This window comes from Varroa jacobsoni, unplaced genomic scaffold (assembly GCF_002532875.2).
Source record: "Varroa jacobsoni isolate VJ856 unplaced genomic scaffold, vjacob_1.0 scaffold_198, whole genome shotgun sequence".
In the NCBI taxonomy this organism is placed as follows: Eukaryota; Metazoa; Arthropoda; class Arachnida; order Mesostigmata; family Varroidae; genus Varroa; species Varroa jacobsoni.
Genome location: NW_019213100.1, coordinates 72,032 through 99,984, shown reverse-complemented (window position 1 = coordinate 99,984; position 27,953 = coordinate 72,032). Strand labels below are relative to the sequence as shown.

The 27,953-nt window shown below is 42.7% G+C and overlaps 1 protein-coding gene and 1 long non-coding RNA gene across 4 annotated transcripts in view; both read left to right on the top strand.

Moving 5' to 3' along the window:
• The window catches only part of LOC111273487 (maleylacetoacetate isomerase), a 22,165-nt gene extending 5,080 nt beyond the window's left edge, over nt 1-17,085 (top strand). Inside the window, exons 2-14 of one of the 3 annotated variants that reach the window (XM_022855187.2) lie at nt 6,715-7,944; nt 9,437-9,495; nt 13,369-13,459; nt 13,738-13,881; nt 14,072-14,136; nt 14,328-14,427; nt 15,001-15,089; nt 15,490-15,586; nt 15,809-15,861; nt 16,152-16,199; nt 16,407-16,499; nt 16,668-16,733; nt 17,012-17,085. In XM_022855187.2, the coding sequence (XP_022710922.1) occupies nt 7,887-7,944; nt 9,437-9,495; nt 13,369-13,459; nt 13,738-13,881; nt 14,072-14,136; nt 14,328-14,427; nt 15,001-15,089; nt 15,490-15,586; nt 15,809-15,861; nt 16,152-16,199; nt 16,407-16,499; nt 16,668-16,673 (903 nt within the window). In that variant the 5' untranslated portion in view covers nt 6,715-7,886 and the 3' untranslated portion in view covers nt 16,674-16,733; nt 17,012-17,085. The remainder of the gene's footprint in view (nt 1-6,714; nt 7,945-9,436; nt 9,496-13,368; nt 13,460-13,737; nt 13,882-14,071; nt 14,137-14,327; nt 14,428-15,000; nt 15,090-15,489; nt 15,587-15,808; nt 15,862-16,151; nt 16,200-16,406; nt 16,500-16,667; nt 16,734-17,011) is intronic. The other 2 variants (XM_022855193.2, XM_022855200.2) reach the window with 2 other exon arrangements.
• On the top strand, nt 17,071-27,953 carry LOC147753827 (uncharacterized). The gene is made up of 4 exons (XR_015316003.1): nt 17,071-17,214; nt 17,403-17,768; nt 18,107-25,965; nt 27,086-27,953. It is a non-coding gene; the product is annotated as an uncharacterized LOC147753827 (long non-coding RNA).

The following is a 27,953-nucleotide window of genomic DNA, read 5'->3' as shown; positions in this document are numbered from 1 at the left end:
TTGCTCGATCCAGAGATTACCTAGTCAACGTTGCGGCATGAATTTAGCTTCCAAGGGAAGGTAGTAGTTGAGTATTGGTATTTACTGTAAGCTTGCTACCGTTGAATATACTGGCTACAGAGAATAGCATATATTGTGTTTCGCTGGATAATATTTGGAGCGAGCGTTGATGTTGGCGTCGGTTTCGACGTTAGTGGACGTTTAAATTGCGCTTGTGTGCATATTTGAATGTGGACGCCTCTAACTGCCCGACGCAGACTATACCCGTTTGAATCAGGACACATACTATTCGTGGACCATGCAGCTTTCTGTGGGATCCACAAATGAAGAAAAGATCTGGAGAAGCACACACGTGAATGTTCACACATAGAACATACACATCAGTGTCACATATATACATTAAGCCAGTGTGCCGACTATGTGCTTGATGCTTCAAAGCGACCGACGTCATCAGGAAGCCCCGATGACCGTTGTGTCCTATCAGAATTACGTTGCTTGATAATGCCACAATATTTACGTCCCTTCCATTAATATTACTACGTACTTATATAGTAGTACACAAGCTTTCGACGCAATTTTGCTGCGGTGCTTTTTAGAGCCATGGCACTTCTTCCTTTTATCTACCGACTCAACCTACGTAGCATCGCAACTCGCGGGATTGCAACACGTTTAAGGGTTCACTCCATTATCTTTTAGTGTTGCCTTCTGGCAGCCAGCTCACCCTATACTCCTGCTGCACCCTATACTACAGCAGCAGCAGACAAAGTAGGAATCGCTGTTGTAGGTCCAGATCGCTTTTCGCTATGATATGCCTACGTACGAGACATTGAAAACAGGGCAAAGCAGATGGAAGGATGAAGGAACGGCGGCTGCTACGATAGCGAAGATGACCCGTTTTGATGATTGCACCTTCTACCACTTTCAGCGTCACTTCGTCCTTTTTCTCACCTTGCCACGCTGCGTAGCACCGACCCTGCCAACTGATGTTTGCCCAGATCGACTGTTATGGGGGATGACGTTTATTAGTTACCCACGACGAGTCGACGGACCGACCAACTCGCCGATGAGGGCTCTAAAACACTTAAAATGGTCGCGATTTGGCGGCGTTACAGCCCCTGGTCGACCAAACCTTTCCTGAGGCCGAAGCCGCCTATCGCTCGATCAACTCAAGAGGAGAGTGAGTTAGTTCGCCTTGCACTGCGTGTTTAGATCTGTCTCGCAGTTTCTCCGTACTGACTTCGGTCATTTTCTCTGTGCCTACATCCGACCCTCGTCCTTGGCTCTTTTCTTTCTATTTTCCCTTACCAGTTCCCTTTCCCCCTTTTCTCCCGGTTTCATTTTCCGTCCTGTTTTTTCCTGCTCAGCGTTTCCCGCCGACGTTGTCATGCTTTCTTTCTGTGGTATCCATTTTCTCTCAACCTTTACAGACACATGCATGCTTTGTCGCTGCTTTTACTACTGTTGTATGCAGTTTTTGCAGCACCGTCGCTGCTGCAAGCGGCTACGACTTGCATCGCGTACCGCGCGTCCTTGAATCGTACAAGATATTGTGAGCGAGTTGGACACGTTCACCCGCCATTGTGCGACCTGCCCGCCCGCCTGCCGACCAACCGACTTCGCTATTTGTTGGAAAAAAGCCGCTGTTATCCCCCTCGCGCTAAATGTACAGTATTTATCAAAGTTTCCTTTTCCCTTACTCGCTTTTGTGGGTAGTGCGGTCTAGGCTGTCGTGGCATGTCGCTTTCTCCTTTGCCTCTTGCGTTCCTTCGTGGCAGCGGCAGCGGCGCCATTTCCCATCGGCAGCGTCAGCATCACTGCTTTGAGTCGATTTGTCTGATTGTCTGTCTCTTAGCAGTGGCGCCTTTTGCCGACTGCGTCAGCATTGCGCCACAGCGCGACGACAATGAGAACGACGAAGACGTCAGTGAGGCAACTCTGGGACAATTGCAACTATCCCACACACTAGCAGTGTATAGGAGCATCTTAGCGAGCAATCGCCACACCGCAGATCCGTAGTAGTAGTAGACATTGCAAAGGCGCAGTATCGTCTATAAATAGATGACGACAGCGTAACGGCGGAGCATCGCCAGGAGCAATGTTAAGCTCGAGACGCACCACCAGAAGCAGACGTTTGCCGCTATTGCTGCCAATCGACCATAATGACTCCAGCGGCGAGCACCGACTTCTCAATTGCCGTTCCACCATCGCCTCGGATAGGGTGGGGAGTAACGAAGGCGGTAGAAGGTAATGAAAAAAGAGGAGGAGGAGGAGGACGAGGAGGACGAGGAGGAGGGGAGGAGGAGGAGGATTAGGAGGAGGAGGAGGAGAAGCACAAGGGGCATGTGGGATAATGCCCTTAGATCCAACCCCCGCCTTCACCGCCGCACGTAGTTGAGCCTGCCCAGTGCTTTACACCGCTGAAGCGTAAGGGTTCCGACCTAGTAGAGGAGCATGGAGTAGCCTTGAGAGGAGCACTTGTAGTGGTGCCGAAGGGAGAAAAGAGGTACTCGGCATGGGCACATGAGGGGCAAACTGGGAAATAAGGAAAGGGTAGGGCCAAATGTCAGCTGAGAGCTAGAACCACGAGCTGGCACTCCGGCTCCTGCTGCCGTTGAACGAAAGGCCCCCGAAGGAGGCAACGAAGAACTGCACGGCCCAATCTCCAAACCAACAAACGAATCAATGAAGCCGTCGACAGGAGAGCAAAGAAGATCAGCGTTGGAAAGGGCCGTTCGAAGACGCAGGAGCGAAAGGACGGGAGTGGCGGTGAAGGTGGTGCCGTCTACCTACTGCAATAAATTCGAGTGGGCTAGCACTCATACATACTTTTCCTCCTCACTCCCTCTCACACACACATCGTATTAGTTTCTACGTCCATGGTTTTCTATGCCGGACATGTAAGTACGGGGGTCGGGGCTCTATTCTTCGTTCTCCTCTGGACCGTGTTGACGCTCCGTTCTGCTGTGGGGTCTTGTCTGTGCAAGGCTGCTCCCTCCCCTCACCCTCTTATTGCTGGCCAACGCATCGTACGTGCAGTAGGAAATAGCATTGTACGTCTGTGCTAGCTGCCTGGATCGACTTCTCTTAGCTGGCGCCGTTACTGGTGATCCTACCCGTTGTAGCGGCTAGCGCAGCCACCAATCCATCCCGACATTTCGAACCACTAACAGCACAAGTACAGCTGAATCAACAATGGCATCGAAATTTATACAGCCAAAACAGATATACAGCTAGCGACGAATCAGCGGCCTTGATCTAGCTAGGAGAGACTGGAATAGCAAAAAGAACAAAAAGGAAACAGAGGCCGCAGAAGAGACGCCGAATGACGGACGGCGAATCCAGTGAGAAAGCACAAGTAGAAATTGCTAAGATTACTTCGACATTTCAAGCTAGTATTGGTTTTTTGAAAGAGTGCTGGCTATACATGACGACGCCTCAATGCTACGATGACAACTACGTTTGACGTTTAGTGACAGAGCGAGAAATGCTTCATTGCCAGCAGCTATTCTAATGTGCTGAGCGACGTGCGTTTGCTGTTGTGGCAAAGGCTATCCCAGTGAAAGCAGGTGAAGCCAGGGGATCTGTTTCGCCATCAGTCCATGCGTATCCAATGTTGGCGTTCGAAGAGGCCCAAGGCGCGCTGCCTTTTAATAGGTAACGTCTGCGTGACTGTGTGGTTAACAGCGACGTGCTATACGTTTCGGCTAGTTTTTTTTTCTCGTCTTGCCGGTATTCGACGGTGTAGTGAGCAGCGGTAGGCTGGTTGAGGTTTCCGGCTTTTGGCAGATATGAGATCTTTGCGTACAATCGGCCTAAATGCTAGCAGATAATAATATAGCCGCGATGATGCGCCCACAGAGTTGCGACACGTTTTTGACGACAACGTTTTTGTAAAGAATATTAGCCATTTAGATATCGTGCAAGAAAATAACCGGTTGAAGGGAAGCCTTGAGAAACGCAGTTTGTTATAGCGTGGTCGACGTCACCTCTGTTTCTATTTTGAGTATTATTAGGAGTCGCAGTTCTACGCGAGACGAAGCAGAAATATATCTGGGTGATTTTACTGTGATCTCAGGGAGTGTAGATAGAGTCTTTAAGTAAATTGTCATATAGACGCATCGTGCGTGACGTGCGACGCCCGGAAAAAAAGCTGCTTTACGCTTGCGGATGAGGTGTGTGATCCTAGCCGTCTTATACGGCGCTTCAGTTTCGAAGCTTATTACAGTCGCTGTAGTCACTACAGGATATAAAGTCAAGTGATCGTCAAGTAGTCATCCCCCCCTCACGTATGCAATGTGTCGCAGCGAATTTGCGGGTGGACGAAAACACTTTAGAAGCCACTCAGGAGTGTGTACGAGGCATTTGTGTTCCATAAGATTCTGCAAGTAATTGACAGTGTGCCAGTTTGATAATCAGTAAGTGCTTAAACAAACGGGGAAAGAAAAACGTGAAACGTCCACCGTTATAGAAAAACACTTCAAAAGCAGATTCAATCGCGGATCTGCGATTTAGACTGCCTGCGTACTCTGCTGTAAAAGCTGTAGGGACGGTCCCTCACTGCTCCTTCGGTGGGCTGTGGAATGTCGACCAAAAAGTGCACACTTGGAGCGTCGGCGTGCACGTCGTGCTTACGTCGTATATGCTACTTTTCTTGTTGTTGTTCCAGGCATCAGCAGCGTGATATAGTGCCCAGCTGGGTAAGACAGAGGAAGACGTTTTGCATAGTACAGTACATAAATACCTTAGATGTATGGGAGAGAAGATGCTACGGAGAGAAAGAAAAAAGAAAGCCACATAGCGAACCAATGATAGGAACGTGTTTTGTGGGTCCGTGAGGCGCAGAGGCTTGGAGCTGGTGTATTTAATTATGCAAAGCTGAATTTCAACAGGCATGCAGAATAGCGCGCTCTAGCTCCAAAGAGTAGTGAATAAATTAAACTTCAATACATTTTTTTTTTTTTATTGATAATAACAGTCTTGGATTTTTTTTCTGAAAGTCATTTAGAATTAGCAGTCAAGTTCATTAGCAGCAATAGAACAAAACGAGAAATATAGCTGCCTGTCCTGATCAGCTTATGTCTGTTACTACTGTTTTGATGTCCCCAGGCCCAAAATTTTTCGACCCTTCGAAATTTGTAACAAAATTTCCAACTAGCGATTCACTTTGTCCTTTGGAAGACAACAAGACGCGCAGGCGGCAGAAAACAAATCGATGGTCTAAGCACAAACTATGTTAATCTACAATAAGACGAGACTCGGTAGAATGAATTCAGCCTGAAGTGCTGCAGCTCACAACAATTGTAGATCCTGTTCAGTATTATCAACCTATAACTTTTTCATTTGATCGCATATATAGTGTGATATAAAAGCTACCTTTGCACCAGTGATTTTCTCTCTCCAAGAGAAGTCATGATAATCTCCCCTGAGCTTGTCTAGCCACTTTTAAAGCACAGGAGCAGAGCCCGGAGCAGTAGTGACGTTCTCATGTATTTCCGAGAAGTCTCCATGAAATACGGAAACCTATCCAAATAATTAAGTCCTTATCTTTTGTCAACACACTGAACAGGGGTGCAAAATATGATGCTACGTCGTATGATTATGGGTCGCGAATAGGACCTTCTCACCACTAAGAAAGGTCATTGCGGCATTGGCTTGCGTTCCCATTCGACTGAAATATTTCCTACGTGCGCACGCTGCCTTTGTAGAAGTTAGCAAGTGGCCACCATGAGGATATAGGACGCATCATCAAAATGCATCCTTTTTCCCTAGTTTACTTCCCCTGCCACGGACTATGTACAGTTCCCCTCGAAACATGCTTTCTTACTATGGCGTATGATAAATAGGGCATTTCTGAACGTCATTTCTTTCTGCTCTGTAGACGCTTCTATATTTTAAATAGGCGAAAACTCATATCCCAGATAAATAACCTGCTGCTAAATAGATGCAAAAAAAACTCTATGCCGAGACTGAACAGACAGTTTATTGATGGTAAGCTCTGTATGATGATATCGGAGCACATTCTCTTGGCATATGCGTGGAACGTCCATGTCTTTTCTCTCACTTTATCTCTCTCTCGCTCTCGCACTTTTTTTTCTTAATTAGTTATTTAATTATTAATAACACTTGTATATTTGAAGTAGAACGTCAAATATGACAATGACGACATACTCTTTTTAAAAAAATAAAAACCTCTACAATAGTTTCGGTGACGTACGAATTGATGTGAGGAATAAATATTATAAATGGTTGATTTCCGTTAACTACTATACGGTACAGGTAGCCTAACACAAATGAATCGCATCAGTTTCACCCATCTAATATCAAATATAGTCCTAACGTCTAACAAATGATACCATAAATATAGACAGAATCGGTCCTGCAACCTGGTATCGCTTAAATACGGAGGATAATCTAAGTCAAAGGAGCGTACGCAATAGAGACCCTTTCGTGTGATCATGTCATCAAACCTAACTAATTTATGAGAGGAGTCCAATAGGTTGATAAGGACTTCCGTCCTTATGAGTAGGTCACACTGTTCTCAAATTCTCCGATACCCCTCTGCCCTTGACCTTTCTCCCGACCTCGTCGTGTCCAACGCAATCAGTTTGACATTTATATATTTGTTCTGTCTCTATCTATTTCGTTTATCCTCTACTGCTGCTCATATGCCGTTATACGGTCGGATGGACGACGCATCGTTTGCGCGGTTTTTAGCACCGAGTCGCATAGCCTCTTCGGCCTGCGCCCCTTACCGTCACCATCACCATCACCACCACCGCCTTCTGCGGCATTTCTACTCGCGAAGCTATCGCAACGGCAGAATCATCATCATCATCAAGTTGTGTGTTGTTGTCAAGACGAGAAACAGAAAAAACAACGAAGACGGGGTTTTCTATTGTTTATTCGACCGTGTCGCTACCTCGCGTCCTGTGATATTTCAATAGTGCGTCGCCTTTTCCATCATTCCTTATAAGTGCACGACTCACCATTGGCCCTTTTGCGAGTAATGTGACGACCGCACAGCGGCGCCGCCATTATCATCATCGTCGTCGTCGTCATCATTACCCCTATCACTACCAGGCGAAAATAGGAAATCGCTGAGGCCATCTTTGCACACGCAGCTGCAATAGCAGAAGAAATCTAGCCACGAATTGTATAATATACGGTTACGATAGCAAATATGTATGCTTCAACAGCTCGGGGCCCAGCTTGATTTGAATCGTCGTGAATTTTTTGCTGTTCCGTAGGTGATACGTAGCTAATCGGGAATTGCGCTGAGGTAGTGAACTTATTTCTTTGAAATTGAAACTCGTTGCCGATCAGCTGGTCCGCAACTGCTTACTTGTGTCGCCACTGGCGACTAGAAGACAGGCCAAAAATGATAGAAGCATCCATGAAAAATCGCTGAAAACGACAACGACATTCACAGTGGCTCTTTAAAGCCCTGTTCATGCGTTGTTGGATTTCTCGCTGAAGGTCCTAACATCGCAGGCTCGCTGACCAGTTAGTTGCCCGTTCCATCGCTGCCCCACGATTCGGACAGCCAACGACTCCGAATGCTTAAATGAATGAAAATTGCAACTACGGCCGTTTCGAGTAACGTGTCAGGACAGGAGCAAATATAACGCGGACTGCTGTGGTTATCAGCACGGTATCGTTGGAGGATAAGCAGTGAGGAAACTGCGGAAGCAACGAACACCTATTTTTGTCCGATGGGCGGGGAGCCTTTCGACATCTATGAAAAGGCAAGGCCAACAGTAAAAGCTAAGCCTTGGACCAGGGCCACGAAGCCAAATAGAAGTGGCAAAAAAGACAGACTGTAAGAAGGCGGTAGGAGGACGTTCCACTCAACGGCAAGGATAGAAAGATTGAAATTGGATGGCACTATGAGCGTCGATGGCACCACCAACGCTGGAGCTGCCGAACGGAAAGCACTTGTTGCAGGTAATATACGCCTTCATTCACTAGTGCCATCACCTGTCTGCGTTTGCTAAGAACGAGTGACTACTAATTATATAAGTGGTAATACTTACTTTGTTTCTAACTAAGCTGTTTGGGAACCTTCTCCCAACTGGCCTACTGTTCTATGTGCATCCGCGTCTGGCTGTTACACAATCTCGCCTGGTCGGTTCTCGCATTCTAAACGTATATTGCACATTTGAATGAGGTTACGTCTCTGAGAGAAATATTGATTTTGGCTTTCAGCTTTCGACTTGTTTCCTGTTTGCTAAGAGTGCGTTAGGCGTCTTTGTTTGCCGGCGTTTTCTATGAAATAATATGGGCTCCAGTTTTACTAGATTTAAATTTATTGGTGCCTTAATGCTACCTATGATACGGCATTAGCTATTATATTATTGTTGTGCAATATAACAAACGATATTCATCCCATAGTTAGCAGCAGAAGCTGAGTAGCGTCTGTGGAACTGTAACAAACTTCAGTCAGTATTTCCGTAACTTTTTGGATCTACGTGCCCGGTGTGCATGCGACTGTGAAAATGGTTGATTCAGTACGTACTAAAATCGAAGACTGAACAATCCAAGAAGACTGGCAAAAACGTTCCCCTGTTGCGTGAAGTCTGTGCGGACGTCGAAACGCTTCTATGAGCGTTAAAGTCGGGCGCTAATGTATATCAGTATAATTGTCAGAATCGCCGGAGTCACGCAATGAAGATCATAGTGTCTGTAAGAGACTACGAATAGAAAATCAGTGATATTTCATCTAGAGAGAACGCACAGTTACTTGCGATTTGGTGTTCCTAAATACACCGTAGTAGAAGGTTTCGCCGCACTTCAATTGTAACGCAGCCTGCTGACATTTGTAATAATTAGCATGTACCTTAAAACATAGCTATAGATTGTAACCAGCTAACCATTAGTCAATTGAAAGGTAATTCACAGTCATCAAAAGATACTACCCTGTTACAATGAACACTTGAACCAATTCAAGTAGAAAAAAAAAAAACAAAAAAAGAGGTGAGAGTCTTTCTGTATCATACATTGCATCAACATATAGACCGTAGTAAAGTTTCGGTAGATGAGTATCGGATTCTGCTATTGGTTTTTTGTTGTTCTTGACGCTGCAACGGCAAGACATAGTATTCTGTAGCATAATTTTACGGATTTGTTTCTGTAGCTGCATGTTAAGCCTGTACCGGCATCGAACGTTTTAATCACATGCTTCGAAACGGGCTCGTTCTTGCGTAATTATCAATTCAATCAAATTTTAGGCCCGACAGCTGTTTTCGTTTTGATTCGTACCTATATGTACCTGTTTCTCTATTAACGATAACGCGGATAACAGCGAAGCTAAATAAAAACGTATTTTGTGCTGTTTCTCACTTCGCTTCTTCTAGCATCTAAATGAAATAACGATTTCACGATCTTTTCTATATCCGGTGACTAAACTACGTGTTTCCCCTGTTGTTTGCCTTCGCAGCTGCGGGCTGTCCTGGGAACGAGCTTCCAGGCCGTAGTCAGGGATCACCTTTTCAAAACGTGAGTTTGTCTGAGGTCTGGATAAACAATAGTAACCATTAGTTGACGATAATCAAACTGATCGATCGATCGATCTATGCCGCTTTCAAACACTGCGCACGAAGACACACCACCGCCGAACGTTACGAGAACCCGTACCGTACGCATATAGCGAAAATATATAATACATAAATAACTTTCTAAGTAATATACGAGCACACTAATCATACAAACGATAAGCAAACGAAATCGCAAAACGATACAATTGTGTATACACAAATGTCTATGTTAAGAGTTACTTTCTTGCCAGAACCAAGCTGGATGGCAAACCTGTTAGTGGTCGAACAGGCAAATCGTTATTATTTACTCTGAAACCTCACAATCTCAGCTGTTCTGGTGAAGAAAAAAAACGCACGATTACAAAATAGGAAATTTCGAAGTTTTTGTTGGCCGTCGCTGCTAACCAGTTCATAGTTAGCCGTCTCCGTTGCGGTGGAAGAAGTCGGTTGTAGGTAGTACAGGACCGAAAAACTAGAAACATTAACATAACACACAGCTAGCTTGTCCATGCTTCGATTTGAATTTCATCCAAGGTACATATGTCCATGTGTAGAGAAAGCGGCGTTATCACATAGATGCCAACTGGCTCAGGAAATCCATCAAAATCGTCGATGCAGTCACCTCCGTTCGTTTTATTGAGCAGATCGAATTAACATCACAGTATTATTAAAGCATTGAATATATTGAAATACGCAGAGACTCCGCCCTGTGTGATGATCCTATCTATCCTTATTATTATTCAGTCATTCAACCTACTCTGTTGTATCTTGTCGAAACTGTCTGGGTTTTGTTACCCACTGACTTCGTCGCTTGATGTCGCCCAGCAGATGAATAATTGTTGGCCGCCTATCTACACCCTCTTCTTAGTGTTGACGTATATAACACAAGTAGTAACAAATATCCGCGTTTTGTCCATAAACCCAGCACGGATGAAACATTGAAAAAAAAGAACGGACCAATATGTTCTGTAAGACGCACAGATCCTTAAGGTTTACGCATTCGAACCTGCTGACGCTTTGATAGCTTGATCGTTCGTCTCAACTGTCATCAGTCAGCTAGCGGTGAGCGTCTATTGACCTGACCCGGCAGCGAGCGAAATCAGTAGCAGTTTCTCGCTCTAACCGCTGTTATAACGATATCCGTGTTTTGATTACATTGAACTTGTAAAAACACTAGCAAGTACGAACGAAGGCGGGAAACGTTTTGAGAACGCAGCAACAATGAGGCCAGATGAAGGCGATCCGACGACGCCCTCCTACACATGACGGTATAAACAAGACTACCGACAGAAGGAGCTAACGCTCAGAGGTACACTCAGAACGACAAACGGACACATACACTTGTAATAAGCATGCTTTACAAAAATATGAACGGAAAACTGTCGTTCTTTAGGGCGTTGTTGAAGGGCGACATGGGCCTCACCTCTCAATTCCGTGCACGGAAAGCATGTGGCACGCAGGAGGCCTATTTACGGGCAAGTACCACTGGCAATATGGCTGACAGCCAAATTGACACCAACAATCGTTTCATTTGTTTCTAACAATTGTGTGTTTCAACAACTATTACGATATATTATGATTATGCAATTTTAATGAGGGCAATTCTAGTAATGTGTGGTAATCGTAAAATTCTTAGCCGATTGGTTGGTTAATAATAATGATACAAATACTGTAGGACCCAACACTTCTCATTAACATACCCTGTCCATTACTATAGTTCGCGTCGTGTAAACTTTACAATATCATCGAGTAACTGCAAAATAACGATTTCTTCACTACCGTATGAACTTAATCCCGCCGCGGGCCGCTGCCCACTTTTCCATCGGTCCATCCAAAGTTCATGTAACCGTTGTTGTTTGATCGAGTCGTGCCTGATATTTAACAACATCTAAGCAATCAATCCTTAAGGACTTAGTAGCCACCGTGGCTTATGGGGCAGCGTCAGATTAGGATTACTGCTGCGTGGATATCAATGAAGTGTCTGTTCTGTCTTGGCAACATGAAAACGACCGACACACAAATGTTGAGGGATACGCTATACGGGTAAAACAATACGGATTACAATACGAAACGAGATCCGAAATTTGTTCGTACAATCGACTAGCTATCAATGGCGTTTTGTTTACGGAGAACGTGAAAAAGTGGGAGCCCACGTTGCCTTCGATCGATATCTCGCGCATGGCCTTGCGTGAGCTAAAGGAAAACAAGCTAATGGGTAAAACTCATCCGCCGGAATTGTAATTACGCACGATAACGGCGACGACGACGATGATGACGACGACGACGCAATGGCGAATTCGTTAGTTAAGTGTCCAGCTTAAACGGGATTGACAACAGATTGCCCCGATAGTTCACACTTGTATTTAGGTTTTTGTGCCTTACGCATGAGTGAATTAGGTCAGACGATTCGCGCACATAGGAGCAGGCCCATTTAATAATGTCGACTACGGACATGCACGATTGGCTGGTATCGTATCCTGAATCCTGGAATAGTAATGAAAACTACACTCGTCTTCTACATGTAATGTTACCATAAGGTTCGTCTAGACCTGTTGGACTATGAAATAATGACAGTGCGCAAAAGGCGATACTGGTAGCGTTTAATGAATAAACGCACTTTTATGACGCCTACCTGATTGGATTGAATCCCATGTTCGGTAAAAGAAAGTAGCTTCTTCGTCGATGCGTCCCTGCCTATGCGGTTCTACCACAAATTTCGTTTAGTTTAAACGACTATTATGTGTCGCTATAAAAACTGACCTATTTGTAACCAATTGTCAATAAAGTGAGTCAAGTATACTCTACGTAGGCTTCTGCCTGACCCATAGTACCTTCCAGGGTCCCCGTGGTAGCGTAGTTTCCGCTCACAACGCGAACCGTATTCGATGACGATCGACGGTCATCGAATGGCCACGATCGATGGCAGTTTTTTCACAGCAATCGCATTTACGGTCTTCAGTGGTACAGCGAGATACGTACAGAATAGCGCAGGACCCCCAGCGTTCATTGAATTCAAGGATACCTGTGACCGGCAGCGCAGAATCGCCTGTCTGTTATAAAGATTTTATACGAGCTTCGTTTTCACTTAAACTAACAAGGATTCTGTACAACATGGCGCTTATTAAGCTGGTAGGCAACGATTAAATGTTTTCAATAGCCCCTAAATCTAATATTTCTTTAGTTTGATTTGTTAAGGCTGTTATGGCTACAGTAGACTCATTTTAACAGACTGTCGTAACTGATTACATGGACACATTTTTGCTCTAAATTAAGCAACTTTTATAAGATCCTAAAGGACAAATGGACATCGTTCCTAAATTTAGGCAAAAAATCACAAAATTTACCAGCTAATCTATTGCCTTAAGATATCTAACCTATTACATGATGTGCAGTAAGTGGCCTAGTCCCTTTATCAATATACTTGGCAAATACTTGGCTATATTAACTTTATATGACAACGTATAGCTCAGTTATACGTTGATTGCTGAGGCCCAAATATAACTCCGGGGCACATGTTGGCCTTTCATCCTTTTTCATAGGTTCTTCGCACGCGAAGTCTGCTCCCTAACTGTCCGAGTTATTGAGTAGGTGCTCTTCACTTTCTCTACTTGTCTCCTACTCAGCGTCAATTTTGGCTCTAAATCATTTGAGTTCGTACTCGTTTCTTGAACGTCCAGCAGCTAACTCCTGCTTCGTGCTGCCCAGTCGGGTCACATCAGTATTAAACCCACACGTATTCATACGACAGGCAGGATACATAGCGAAGCCGTATTATCGAACGGAGATATACGAGTAATTGTAATTCAATCATATCCATTTGCATTTTTGCTTACAGAGCCAAAATCACCGAGCGAGTATTTGTAGCACTCGCAGCGCTAAAATGGCCACTAACGATAACTGCAGCTCGTCGCGGACTGATCTCCTTGGTAATAAGTTTTTTTTTCTTTTTTTTTTTCTTTTTCCAAGCTTAAATTAGCGTTAAAATGTTGTATTTTTGTGTAGACTGACATCTATGAGCAAAGGCAGATTGTGTAGGTTTGACGACGAACGTAGGTATAATAAGATTACATATAGATACAAATAAATCGATTGGTCAGATAGCTTGCAACGTAGATAAGCAGAAAATGGTGACTAGCGCAAAAGATATGATAGTAATTACTGATAGTCAAATTCGATTGCCCTACTGCTGTGCGATTCTTCATAGACAAGAAGATCCCACGTCCGCGATCTCTCGTGTTGCACTCGTACTTTCGAAGTTCGTGCGCCTGGCGGGTGCGGATTGCACTCGAATCGAAAGGACTCAAATATACCTATCGCGAGGTTAACATTCGGGAAGACATCCCTGAAGGTAATATTGAGGACTAAAGTTAACTTAATGTTTGAGGATTTTAGATAAGGATTCATACGCTTGCAGAAAAGTCTACTCAGAGTGACACCAGATAACTGAGATAAATACAATAGCTAATATGCCTGGATTCGTTATTGTTTTGTTACATTTGAGTCTAACAAATCATTTCTCGACTACTTCGTTTCACCAGGCAAGCAACAACACACGGACGAGTTTCGTGCGCTAAATCCTCTATCCCAAGTACCCGTTTTACAGGTGATCACTCATACTATTAGTACTAGCACTCTACTGCTTATATACAGGCAGTGGACGTATTCCACACTTGAGTCTAGTTGCGTTAACGTACTTCCAATCTGGCCAAAGGAGGCCTACGAATGGCCTGTTTTTGCCGCAGTGGACGCTGTAACAGAACGTAACCTTATCCATGCTGATAATTATTACTGTAGGTGTACGAAAGTGGAGAACTGGTTGCTAACCTAACACAGAGCATGGCCATCATGGAATACATCGATGAAAGCTTTTCAGGAGTTAACCTATTACCTAAAGGTATGTCCATTGTTATAGCTATAATAGCAGTATGTCGTTGCCGCTGCTGCTATCGCACGGTGATTGAAAGTCAGCCGCTAAATCCGTGCGTGAACAATTTCGACAACTGTCCCTTATTCCGAACCATCTATTTAGAACCAGACGTATCGAAATGTCCCCGTAGAATATTATGGCTAACAGCTTTTCCAATATATAGTACTCATATATAATATATTGTATTGGATCGTATACACCCAGAGGGTAATTTTTATCGAATTGGCCATGTGAGGTTCCTCTTTTTTCAGAGAGGAAAAGCTGTATTGAAAAGGTGTATAAGATCGCGCGCTTATTATCTGTACCCGGTAGTACTATGTACCCATATGATGTTTATATTCATTTGTGCATCCTTTTATTATTACTCTCATTAAAGTAATGCATAGATTGAACTATTAAGTTGAGTGAGAACTTCCATTGTCCATCAACACCTTGCGTCCATTACTTTTTTCATCGTCCTTCATTTAGTCCTTTTCAAGTCAAGTCTTTTAGTAAATCTGTAAACTAATATTACGGCTCCGATATTCCATTCGTATGCAGATTTGCTGCAACGGGCTCAATGCCGAGCGCTCTGTCAACTCATCGTCAGCGGGATTCAACCCATTCAAAACTTAGGGACCTTAAACAAGGTAAGAGGTCGCTAGGCGACCTGTATAAATGTTTTGAGAGTCTGCTTTTGCTTAAAGACCATATATAGTGAACATGATTCTAATTAATGTCTTGACAACAATGTGATAATGTATATTATGTGGTGCTTTTAACAATGTAATCCTTATCGTCGAAAACCATTTTTTCTGATTATACGAGGAAATAAAAGTTATGTTTAGTAGTTGCGTTATTAGTGCTTTTCTCATGCGTTTTGTTGTCGATATCGTTACCCTACAGTGTGTCTCGTACCGTTGTTTTAAAATATTTTTTAGGCTACAGAGCAAGAATAGGCCATTATAAGCCTAGGACGACGTGCTTAGGTATTAAAAACGGGATCCTTTAGTCAGACTGCACTGTCAGTAACTCATGGTCGATTTTCAGCTGGAACCCGACCAACGTCAAGAGTGGGCTCGATATTTTATTAATAAGGGCTTTGAGGCACTCGAACGAATGCTTTCGGATCGGGTTTTTGTTACAGGTACGTAAAGGTAGACGTCGTCATTGTTTGAGTGATGTTTATATCATGCCCGCAGTAAGACATACGTGTTATATACTTTTGATAGTTTTTTTATAGTTTAGTAGTAAACAAATGTTCTCCAAAGATTACGACCGGCCGCTCTCAATTTTGTAACTCATATTATTATTATGAGTATTGGACTCTAAAGGGCTACGCCTAACCTTTGCGATATTCTGTTTTTAGGCTGCTGCATCAGCGAGCAGGTGACGTTGGCAGATTTTTGCCTGGTACCTCAGGTACGCAACGACTTCGCTGTGTTTTAAATGATATTTTATAATTCATTCATTCACATCTTGAGCATACGATTTTTCTTGGCTTCGGAGCACTACTTGTTACGACGTAAAACAAATTCAACATAGGTTTCATGAGGACGCTGCCATGTTTTAGATCGACCACACAATATAGATTCGCCTAAGCCTTTCGTTAGCCGTATCAAAATGTACCTGTGAAAATTTTCGTTCTTTCTTTCTAATCATCACATTAGATTAGGTTTTACACTTTTTTTTTCTTTATGCTATTATTTCAGGTGTATAATGCGCGCCGTTTCGGGGTCGATATGTCCCGTTTTCCGAAGGTAATACTTATAGCATCCGATTTACAGACACTGATCGCTTAAACATAACTTCGGGACTATCCTTTTAAATTACATGCATTTTAGGGTACGGAACCGCCTTACTAATATGTGCTATAATATATTAGAAACGAAAGCTTTTTTAACATGTATGACAAAGCATAGCTTGGATTAAAATTGGTTTCCTACCATCCCGTTTCCCGCCAATAGATCGTAGCCGTGGATGCCCACCTAGCGACGCTGGAAGCGTTTATACGCGCCCACCCATCAAGGCAGCCAGACTGCCCAGAGTCCTTCAGAAAGGTTTGTCAGCTTATCCGTCAGGTCTTGATGATAACCAGCAAGTTAAATTGAGCTAAAAAAAAATAACAAGCGCACAGAAACATACCTAGGTCGGACAAGGTGACGGCAAATCTGATGAGTTATTCGTGAGTTAAATATTTGCACGTATCGTTACGTGGCTCATTACAGGTCTAGCAGCTGTCTCTGAGCTTCATCTGCTGGTCGTTGGCACCGGACGATGCGTGGCCTCATCAGGTAAAATTGCAATTCCTATTATTGTCAACAGAGAATTACAGAAGGCGACGTGATCTGTAGAGAAAAAAAAGAACAGATCATATCCATTTTATTATTCAATTTGGCCTGTAATTGAAATCTGATGCAGTTTACAACATGTGTAGCACGCGTCACGGATAATCAGGCCGTTCTAAGCAACCTTAATGTGTGTGTCTTGACCGAATTGGGACTTGCTATAGTAATTAGCAATCTTTTAATTATTCTATCATTATTCTGACCTGGTTGCACTACGCTTTCAGGCACCGGGGGTTCTGTGCAAGCGCGCTATACCCTGTCGTGTCTTCTCCGATCTAGCGCCTAGTACGAGCCTGAAATCGAACGCACGCTCCCCCGGTGGTGCGGTGTTACTTAAAGACGTCCGTCGCAACCGTTCCACGACAGAACGGCGGGCTTCGTCACGTTCCCAGCACATGAAGACCCCGGCATTAGCCAGTAGAAGCAGGTAGTTGATATGACGATGCGTTTTGATACGGCATAGACTTTTCTCGTATACAATATTTCTCACAAGTAGCAATTTCAATCAGATTAGACGCGACCTTTAAAACGGGAGCGAAAAAAAAAAGAAAGAAGAAAGATGCATTTTTCCACAATAGCGAAAAACTTTGATTAACTGTATTCTTATGAACACAGTGGAGCGAGCGCCAACGAAATCATCCATGAGGAAGAAGAAGAGCATCATTGCAATTAGCAAACGAGTTCCTGCCCGATATAATTTTACCGGTCGAGCAAGCTGGCAGCAAACAGGCCTTCCAATAAACAAAAATCATTAGCCATGCACAACAAATCGTATATAATTCGAGCGATAAAACATCTACTACGGACGCGATGACCGCCGGTTCCAATATCCTGATTAGCTACACATCTAGTAGATCTATTCGCTATCGTCTTGGCACAATACCTAATAACAGGTGTGGCCGTATGCCGTCGTCATTTAGCTCAAGGTGAAGCCACAGGAAGAGAGAAGAAAGAAACGTACATTAGTTCATCACAAATACAGTAAGTAAAAGGGGGCATCTGTGAGCTCGACACGGCGGATCTACTCAAATGTTAGCTTGCTCCGTGAAGAGACGAATCCAAAATGTAAACATAGTGCTAAACTATGTCTATGGAACGACTGCAACAATAGCTGAAATACTCTAATTCATATCTAAGCTGAATAGGTTTGTGATGCCGACTAAGGACCTCAGGATTAGCGATTACAGTTCTGATATTATGGGTTATAAATTGTGATACGGAAGGACGCCGTGGTGATGGCGTAAACGTGCGACGCAGGCGATTTGATCTAATTCGCCAACCTCAATTATCTGGTCTGTGATTTAACATGCTCCTTGCAGTTGAACCTATAGAACTGTTTCTCGTGGTCGCTTGGCGTCCTATTCCACGGCTGATCATCGCGTTCCTTGACGCTGACGCTCTCTAGCGACGATATGCTGCCAGCAGATGAAGTTACGGAGACTTATTAAATTATTATAGTTACAATGATTACTTATAATAAATACAAAAGGCTTAGTCACACAGCGTTTTCTAACCTCGAAGAACACAAATATGAAAAAGACGATGATAGCAAGGACATAACAACTCGTGACGATAATAATTGTCTTGATATAAGTTATATAATTGCTATATAATTAAATATACTTCCAGACAGGAGAGAGCGTAAGCGCGCTGTGTCGTGACGAAAAATACCCTTTTTCCCAGTCATGGTAGGCAGCCAATGGCAAGAAGTAGGCGCAACGTATTCCCTAGATGTTGACAAATTGCTCCATTGGTAACAACATGACTAACTGATCAATCACCGATTGTAAAGCAGGAGCGCAGGTTAGGGATACGGTCGTCTTATCTTTGCATGTATTCGTTTTATAATGAATAAAAATGAGGAAAAACAGAAAAAGGAATCACACGAGCAGTTTTAGCCTAGTCATTCGGTGAAGCAAATATATATGCGACACTTGCGTAACAGTATTACTCTAAGGGCAACTATGGTGTGTGTGTGTGTGTGTGGGGGGGGGGGGGTAAACGATTTCACTATGATAAGATTTTTTGGAGGAAGATTTTTATCGGCTGATGGACTATGTGATCGCTTATATATAATAATATGTGATGCGTCAGCACAGGCGAAAGACGAAGCTGATTTCATTGATCGGACAAAAGCCTCGCCCGGCGATGGAAGAACCTTGTGGCAATTGGGGATACCCCCGCGATCCATTCAAGTTGACATTGCTTCAGCGTTAGAGCCTTTGTTGTTTTTGAGTCAGCGACTTCAACGAATGATCGGGAGAAAGCTGGCACGAGACGAGGGGTGCTGATCCAGAATGATAGCTAGGGAACTGCTTAAACGAATTAATGATAATGGCGACGAGGCGCGATGATCAGTAAAATGTACTGGATGATGAAGTTCGATGCAGGTGGAATGTATGAAATGAATCGGAGAGTATAGATGGTAAATCGTCTATTGATGAGGTAGTCGGATGATATGCGAGTTGATTGTACAATCAATTGCAAGCCACGACGGGGATCTATCTGTCAAACGTAGCAAGGAACTATTGTCTCACTCATAGTTATCGAAGCTCAGCAGATCTTTTTGATAGGACCGGAAGGCGATATTTAATAGAATATAAATTAGCTCATAATGTTGCAACACATCAGCAAAACAATTTTCCCGAAGAGGAATAACCGTCACAAATTATTAATGACGCCCGGTTATTAGACGCATAGCTACTTGGTTACCAGTACCGTTATGGACAGTGCATGTTCAATGCACGCTCTATCTGGGCATATTTTTCAGTCTGATTTTTTAGCCATTACTGTAATCGGTGATATCAGGAAAAGCACTAGGAAAAATTCGGTTTAGAAAAATGAAAATCACTGACTAGTGCGCCTCGCGTCGAGGGCACCAGTTAACCATTTCTATAGATGTAGATGCACAGGTAGCACTAAAACGGAATCACCACTTGAGACAGTAAACTTTTTTGTGTACCCGGTGATTCTAGACATTTTTTGTAGCGGGCCTTAGGCATCTTCTATAATATTACAGGGGGGGTAGGGAAGAAAGAGGAAACATGCGATTAAAAACTAATCACGCTACTAATGGCGACGAACAGAATACCACATCCCCGCTCTCACAGGAGCTTAAACACTACATAGGATCAATACAAACATCAGAACGGTGGTAGCATCGAGAGTAGTAGCACATCGATACATCGACAAAAGAAAGCCAAAGGAAAACAAAAAATACTCTCCGCCAGCTAGATGGCTGGCCACGGTAACGCTACGCTTCAATAGAGCAGTTAATACGGACGGGCCAATTATATGACCTGTGGGTTTTGATGCTACAGTTGTTGGACTGCACAGATCTGCATGCAATCGTCTTATAGTATATCAACGAGGGACTATACATGGAGGACTGTGGAATTCTTGGTGAGGCCTGATACATGCTTTTCCGCTACGTATGTAAGAAATAAAGATCTATACACATCTCATAACAGCAGTAGTATACATGGTATGAATGTAGAGGAAGACGTAGTCAGGACAGAAGAAGAAGAAGGGAGAAGCAATTTAAATTCATGAGGACACTTTTGTATACCCCGATTAGCGAACCTCCGGCCGATTTTGTCTGCTTCGTTGTTGTTGGGCAGTTCTTAATAACTAAGTTATAAGCACTTAGTATAGAGCGAGAGATATCAACAATAATTGTATGGATATTACGGCAATATTAACTATGTGCGACAGCACTGAGAGATGGCAATGTGATTCAGCGATATTGAGGAACGATATTAATCAGTCGAGTAATGACCATTGCAAGTTAGGTAGGCAGTTGGGTTGCCCCCGCACCGCTGTGAGAGATTGCACGAGTATATACTGTTACCCCACAGATTTACGTATCGGTTAATATTACAGTTACAACTACAAAATCATCGATTACAAAAGCAAAAACACGGCGCACAGGCACAAAATGCGGCCGACGATCGCCTAAGCGGAAAAAAATACTAACAATAACTTTCCGCCAATTGGTTGAACATTGCCTTTCATTTTGTTCAATATTTATCAACGAATGGAATAACATTTTAAATGAAGTCCGGCTTATGTCCGACTGCATCGTGATCGGGCCGTTGCTGCTAGCGTGTTTTTCCGGCCTAGAAAAGGATAAAAGAAATAAACGTTGATACCTTACACTTTCTTAAACAAATACGTTCATCTTATCTAATAATCCTGATTATGTCATATTTTACACTTTAACGGCAAAACACAATTACTCGAAACGGGATCTCGTTTGTCACACACGCGCGAGTCGACGCCCAGTGATTTAATACAAATGAACGTTTCAGTCTGACGCGTGCGGTTGAGAAGGACACAGACAACCCTAAGTGTATATAATGGTAGGCGCTGCCTTTTTGGGGGCGAATCGTTAAACGGCTCAAATCTACGAGCACAATCAATCACTTAGGATGACGCGGACTAACTGATCTAGCTTGTACTATTGTTACTTTTATTATATGTATCTCACTACTAACTTTGTGCTACTTATGATGAATATATAATCATCACTGACGACTGTGCGAAATTTACTCTATGAGATAATGATTATAATAGTCGGTTGGAACAAACGCAAGTGAAGTAAAATCGAATGTAGAAAAACTTCGTTCTAAGGTGCGTATAGTCGAAAAATGGCGACAGAGTGTTTGCTACTAGAGTACTATAATAATAATAATAATATATGCGACGGAACGGTATTATAGTGATATATTCGTCCTAGTCCTCCTGGCAAAGACATGCCGCCGTAAAAAGAACTACGCTACTACTGCTGCTTCCCATAATGGTCACGATGAATAAACAAGCAAATATAAAGAATAGAAGCGATATAGAAAGCGAGCTGAGTTTAGGGAGACCGTAGTGGATCTTTAGAGATTTTACATGGCGTCCACGGGTTGCTAGAAGCTGCTGCTCTATATATATATATATATATATATATATATGAGTTACGAAATGGTCTCCTGGTCTGTGTCAATCCTGTCTCTGGCGTTGGTGACAGTTACAGATATGTTTGGCGTTTGTTTTCGGAGCAGGCGAGGACAGAATAGCTCTACGGCTGTTTTTCCTGAGCATCAGTCGATTTCAGTGCCGGAGGCACGTGTCAACTGCATATGCGAACCACAATTTTGGGTACTTGCCCATTTTTCGGATAGATTTATCGAATTTTCATCGGATTGGCACAGCTTTGTAAAGGTGTTTTTGTCGACCACCGAGCCTGACTAGTTTCGGTCTAGGTCACCACGTACCGTACCCCTTTGTTGAACAGGCAACTAAACGATCTTAGCATCATCACGAGGACAGCCAATAAAGCAATTAACAGATTTGCATTGACCTTTCCGTGACATTTGTTCCATCTGTTTTATCCTACATATATAATGACGATCATGCCCTAGTAACTTTTTGCTATTACTAGTTCTTCTTTTAGCTAATATGTACTTATAATATAATTACTAATACAAATACTACTTCATGCATTTTATATATCCTTCTCGTATGCCGACCATTCGGCTCATAGGGTGTTTTTCTTCATTAATCCACCATACGATAACTATTAGCCGCAAACGCGTTACGACCCAGATCGGGCTAGCGACTAACGGAGCCCTTGTCAAACACTAACAATGCCATAGGGCTCGCTTGAGAAATACGCGGTTCGTGTACAGTTCATCCATTGCCCTAAGTTAACTGCCGGCCGAAATAGGGTTTCCCTCTGAATTGTGATAAACTAAACTACGAACATCAAGCGAATGAATCGTGTCGCTGATTGAAGTTAACTCGTATTGACCATGTATGAATGTGGATGAAATTGTCAGCTGGAAACAAGATGGCGTACATCAACGGAATGAACACTTGGTGTCTATTTTCCAACCTTCTGTACGTGCTGACTAATTAGCCCGACAGTGTACAATAGGTCGTTTACGCGGGTCTAAACGGTTAATTATCTACCTGACGCAAACGACTAACAAGGCGTCATGGGGCAATTAAACATAACTACGGCCGAAAAAACTTGTATATAGTTACGACTTCTTCGAACGCTTGGTTCTTTAAGCACGCGCATGCGCTCTAACGTCGCAGATGAGACGAACTTCATTAATATATATTTCTATAAGACAGCGGCGACAACAAGGGTAACGTGAAAAACCGCCAATGAAAATATTCTACATTAAAGATTAAAACAGTCGAGATTGACGAACGGACTAGTGGAAATTAAACAGAAAGCGAGAGGTAAAGGACACAAGAGCCACAGAGAGTAAAGGAATCAAACAGACGCAGATCTGTAAAATCTGAGACCTGAATAACAGAGTTCAACCGAGGTTCTACAGAGATTTCCTTCTGGTAAGTTAATTCTCGTTTGTGAAAACACCGTCTCATGCCCAAATAGCTAACTTGTAGGCGTGCGTATCTGCAGTCCGTAGTTTTGTAGCTGAGCTAATTGGCTATAATGTCGACACTTAATGGAGCAATATCGTTACCGTTACAGCAGGTACCTCGCACAGAGGCAGATAATTGATTCAGAAAGTTTAGAACTCTGACCACGTCACTTCTTACGTATGGTCTTTGTGCCCTGACGTAACTAGCAAATTGAGACGGCCCAGATAATGGCATTAGATTTATTGAAGATGCTCGAATCACGGTGAAATCGCGGAATGGGTGCCTTTGACAAGCGGGCAATTCCACGTCAATACAGATAGGTCAAGCAAGAATGAGGTGGCGCACTTTATATACATATACTTTATACATATATATGTGTGTATAGATATGTAATTAACAAACAAGGAGGAGAACAAACACAGAGTTTCCCTACCATTCGACTAGAATCACCACGAAAACTGTTGGCATTGCTTCTAATGGTCCTAGTGACGAAAATAGTTCAAGAATGCATAAATTTTCCTAAATATTCAGAGGCCGCATGCGAACGCTGACGAATATGAGAGCTTGAGCTTAAATGAAAATTGTGAGCTGAAAGAGAATTAGTGAATGTAATGATTTGCTATCCAGTGACCGTTGAGGATATTGGTAGTTGACAAAAGTGGCAGCAAACGACCGTAGAGCAAAGCGCGCTCACGGCAGCGTTAAAGCTAACTGCCAAGATCTCACGTATGACAATAAGAACAGTAATGATAGCAACAACAAGAGTGACAGTGGCTATATTGATGTTGGGCGAGACGCAGGAAGAACCCTGAAACATTGTTGGCCATAGATCAGGGATCAACAGCGTCGCCTAGCCGTAACAAGGGCATGACAGGACGATTTTAGTGGGTGATATTTTGTAACCACAAGTGGAATGCCATCCTTCTCCGTGAGCCTTGGTTTTCGCCTGCTGGGCCCCCACGCATTGCTCGCAGCCTCGGCTGGAATCAACAAATTGGGAGGGACGGGATCAGCGCCACAATGCCGACAGATATAAATCAAGATGAGCTAAGCTGAGCAATGAAAACGCGACTGCCTACACGCTACGATACAACAATCTCTCTGTGATTTGCCCCCGAATGACCGTGCACAATGGACGGGAATGGTTGAGAATGAATACGTTGGTGAAGAAGACGACCTTAGATAATGAAAACTGATATAATAGTAATACCAACAACGATTACAATACTAAGAAACAAACAGACTCAGTTTGGAGAAACAGTTGAAAAAGGAAAAGGAATCTAGACGACAGAAATATACCACCCCTCTAAGGGTAGCGCCGTTTTGACTGTTGGATAAAAAAAAACTAAATAAAAAATACACCGTTTGTTATGACCGAAAGGATTAACTGAACCGTATGCTTTCTTATCCCTTAAGTAGGGAACTCAAGTATATTATAGGACATAGTATTAATGATAAAGGAAACCATTTATGAGGCACGATTTTTAGCGGACAGGTGAAATGGCTTGATATGTAAATGTTAGCAATAATTTAACTTGCTTTTAGCTGAATTCACCCTGCGGCATCTGCGATATAAAACGATCGCGGACATATTTGCAAAGAGAACGTAACTGTGCTTCAATCATAAAGGATACAAAGAGGTATCCTTTATGATTGAAGAGGTATCGTGCCTAGGCAATAACATAGGTTGTATAGAGAATTCGTCTTTTTGACTTAGTTTAGTTAGGGTAAATTCAGTTCAAGGTCCTCATTTCAGTAATAGGTTTATCTGTTGGGCTTAGGTCAGCTCTATTCGTAAATAAGCGGCATGTCACATCTTCAGTATCTCGGTTTCCTTACCAACCGTAGGTGAACTTCCCCTACGAATAATCGAACGAGTAATCCGAGCGTATGCGGCGGCATATAGTCGCCATGGCGGTGCAGTGGTGAACTTTTTGCATACATACACGTCAAGTGGTCTGAGTTCGAAACCTGTCGCAGGCGCGCGGTTCGCTGTGTGCTGAAATAAGTTATTGGCCCTTTGAAGCAATGCTCGATGTAGGAGGAAAAACTCGAAACGTTTATGGAGTGCTGGAAGAACTTTTTCCCGTAGTGAACTTATCGAATCGACGGCATCACCCACAAACAGAGTTCGTCTTGGCACCGTTCAAGCTAGTACATTACCGTTGAAGCCGAAAACTACTTGAGCAAATTTATCTGCATACGTTCAAAAACAGCCCACAAAAACCGAATATTTTTTCCAATTCGAACGCAATCTCTATAGTTCCAAAATCTCTACTCAGGATTAGCCTTATTGGCTCAAAGAAGAAAATCATTGTAAACGTGAACGTCTAAGAGAATGCGCATATCTTACAAAAAATTTTTGATCTGGACTGGGAATTCTATGTATTAGGGGCTCTGCTAAGATCTAGCTTGGGTGGTTGATTGTAAGTTAATTCATGATAACGGAAAACTAGATATGAACAGGGTATACCATATCTAAAAGGGAACAATGCAGTCAGAATAGTAACGATGCATAGAATAGGCCAAATCCCTACTGTTTGTATTCTTACATGGATGAGGTAGTATCTTTGGTCTAGCATTTCAACATTTTTCTTCTGATGCAGCCAAGTTCAAAAACATTGTATCTAACGTATGCTCACTGACAGTTGCGGACGCCTCTGGCGATAGGTTCATGCTCATGTTCGGTGTGGAGCGCCTCTGTATCTCTAAAGAGGCTAAATAGGCATTCATCAAAATCGATGGTGAAAGAGTCCATCCTGAAGGTACGCGCCATAGGCGTAAGCATATACAGGTAAGTAAAATCTTTTGCCAAAGAAATGCCTAATATATCGATTAGATTCCGACCCAGCAATATTTCATTGTATCATATCAACGTACGAACGTTCAAAAACGGGACATGGGTCGTTATGAGATGTGGTCATTTTGAGGTTCGTCGATAAAATCTTTTCAAGGATCTGTCATCTTCATAAAGGTTCCAGCTTATTCTGTTTGGTCACAATGATGACCATCATCAGCCAAAAGCAGAACCCGTATTTTAGTTTTTACTAGAGATAGATAGAGGCGTTTTACTAGCGGCAACTCTCGGCGGGCCTGGTTTCATCATTTGTTTTGTTAAACGTCTTTCATGGCGTGAACAGTTCGCTTGCAGAGTCCGACACGGTTCGATAGTAGGTAATTTCGTGCACCCAATCGTTGACTCTTCGTTTTTTTTTTTTCGTTTTCAATTGATGAAAACGATTAGTTTTATTGTTATAGGCACTAGAGTAAATTCGATATAATATAGACTTAGTGCTAAACAGTTATCTCAGCAGGATTTTACCTTGTCGAAAAGGCAAAACTTTTATTTCAGCTACCTATGCAATTATTAGGGAACCTCCCTATCTGGGGCAGATCCGGCTGTTGAGCTGTTGCCCATTCTATTAACGGTGCAACGGCCTCTACAGATTCATCTAGAAGCACATAGATAAGAACGGATGTAATTATATATATATATATATATATATACAGAAAAGTATTACATTATTTACCGTATGCTTCGCAATAGGTGATTCTATTTTTAATAGAGCTATTTAAATTGTTGTCATCACAATTTACTAGCACAGTTCGCTCAGAAATGTCAGTCGTCATAATGGTTGTGCCTCGTATTGTTACACCCTTCAAAAGTACACTATAATATAACACATAGCTGAGTAGCGTATACTACTTGTTATTATTTTTTATATCTGTATATATATATATATATATATACATGACAGCTATCATAGAACCTACAAAAAAAATAGTTAAACTTATGCACACGTGTATTAGTCTTTTTCAAACTTAAAGGAAAACTAAGATCAGCGCTTTTCTCCTTTTAAATTGGAACATTTTCAGTGATAAGTGTACTCACATCCGTGCTGGTTTTTCGTTAGGTTTACGGAGAGTAACCTGTCGTACCTGTCGACAAGTTTCGCTGATATATCGCATTTTCGAACGCTCCCAGCTCAACGACACCTACGTCAGAATCCTCAGATCCTCTCAGGTTTTTTACTTGAGTAAACCTTCTGATCTGCATAAAAATGAGCAACGTAAGCTATATAGTCTGTCGCTGTCGTTCTTGATTACAGGAGGAAGGCATTCATTTAAGACGCCGCCATATCTAATACTGTAACTGTAACTTCACTCTAAGCTTAACCGCTATAGTACCTTACCGTTTAAGAACTTCGGAAAAACAGCGCAAGCCGTGAAAGGGCTCTACCTATAGGAAATAGACCTCTCCCATCTTGTGGCGTTCGAAATTAACCTAGGATTATATTATATAGGTATTTTCTAAGGTTTTATGACAGAATCTATCGGGGACCCAAGGAGTCGACGCGCAACCAAGTATCGCCGCTGTTGTCTTGGTATTCGTGTGGAATGGGTCAATTTTCTGTTTCAACAAGGCGTGCTGAGTTCTTGTATAGAAGCATACAGCTCACAAATGTACTATTATGGTACACTTGTGAGTTCCACTGAAGATCTATTAGGCCAATATATGGCTAATATGGCAAAAATCTACGCGTTATGTGCAATTACCATAGCAACCCCAATATCAACTGTTCAAGATAACAACTTCACAATTCGACTGATACTTCGTTACATGTTGTAATATATAAGTTATAAGTTAATGATACTTCGAAATATATGGAGACGTTCTATATTTGTACAAAGGACACGAGGAGCTCTTCAGCGAAATCGATGTAAATGTATAACTGATTTTGAGTGCATATTTAATTATATTCCGAAAGTTATTGATCTGAA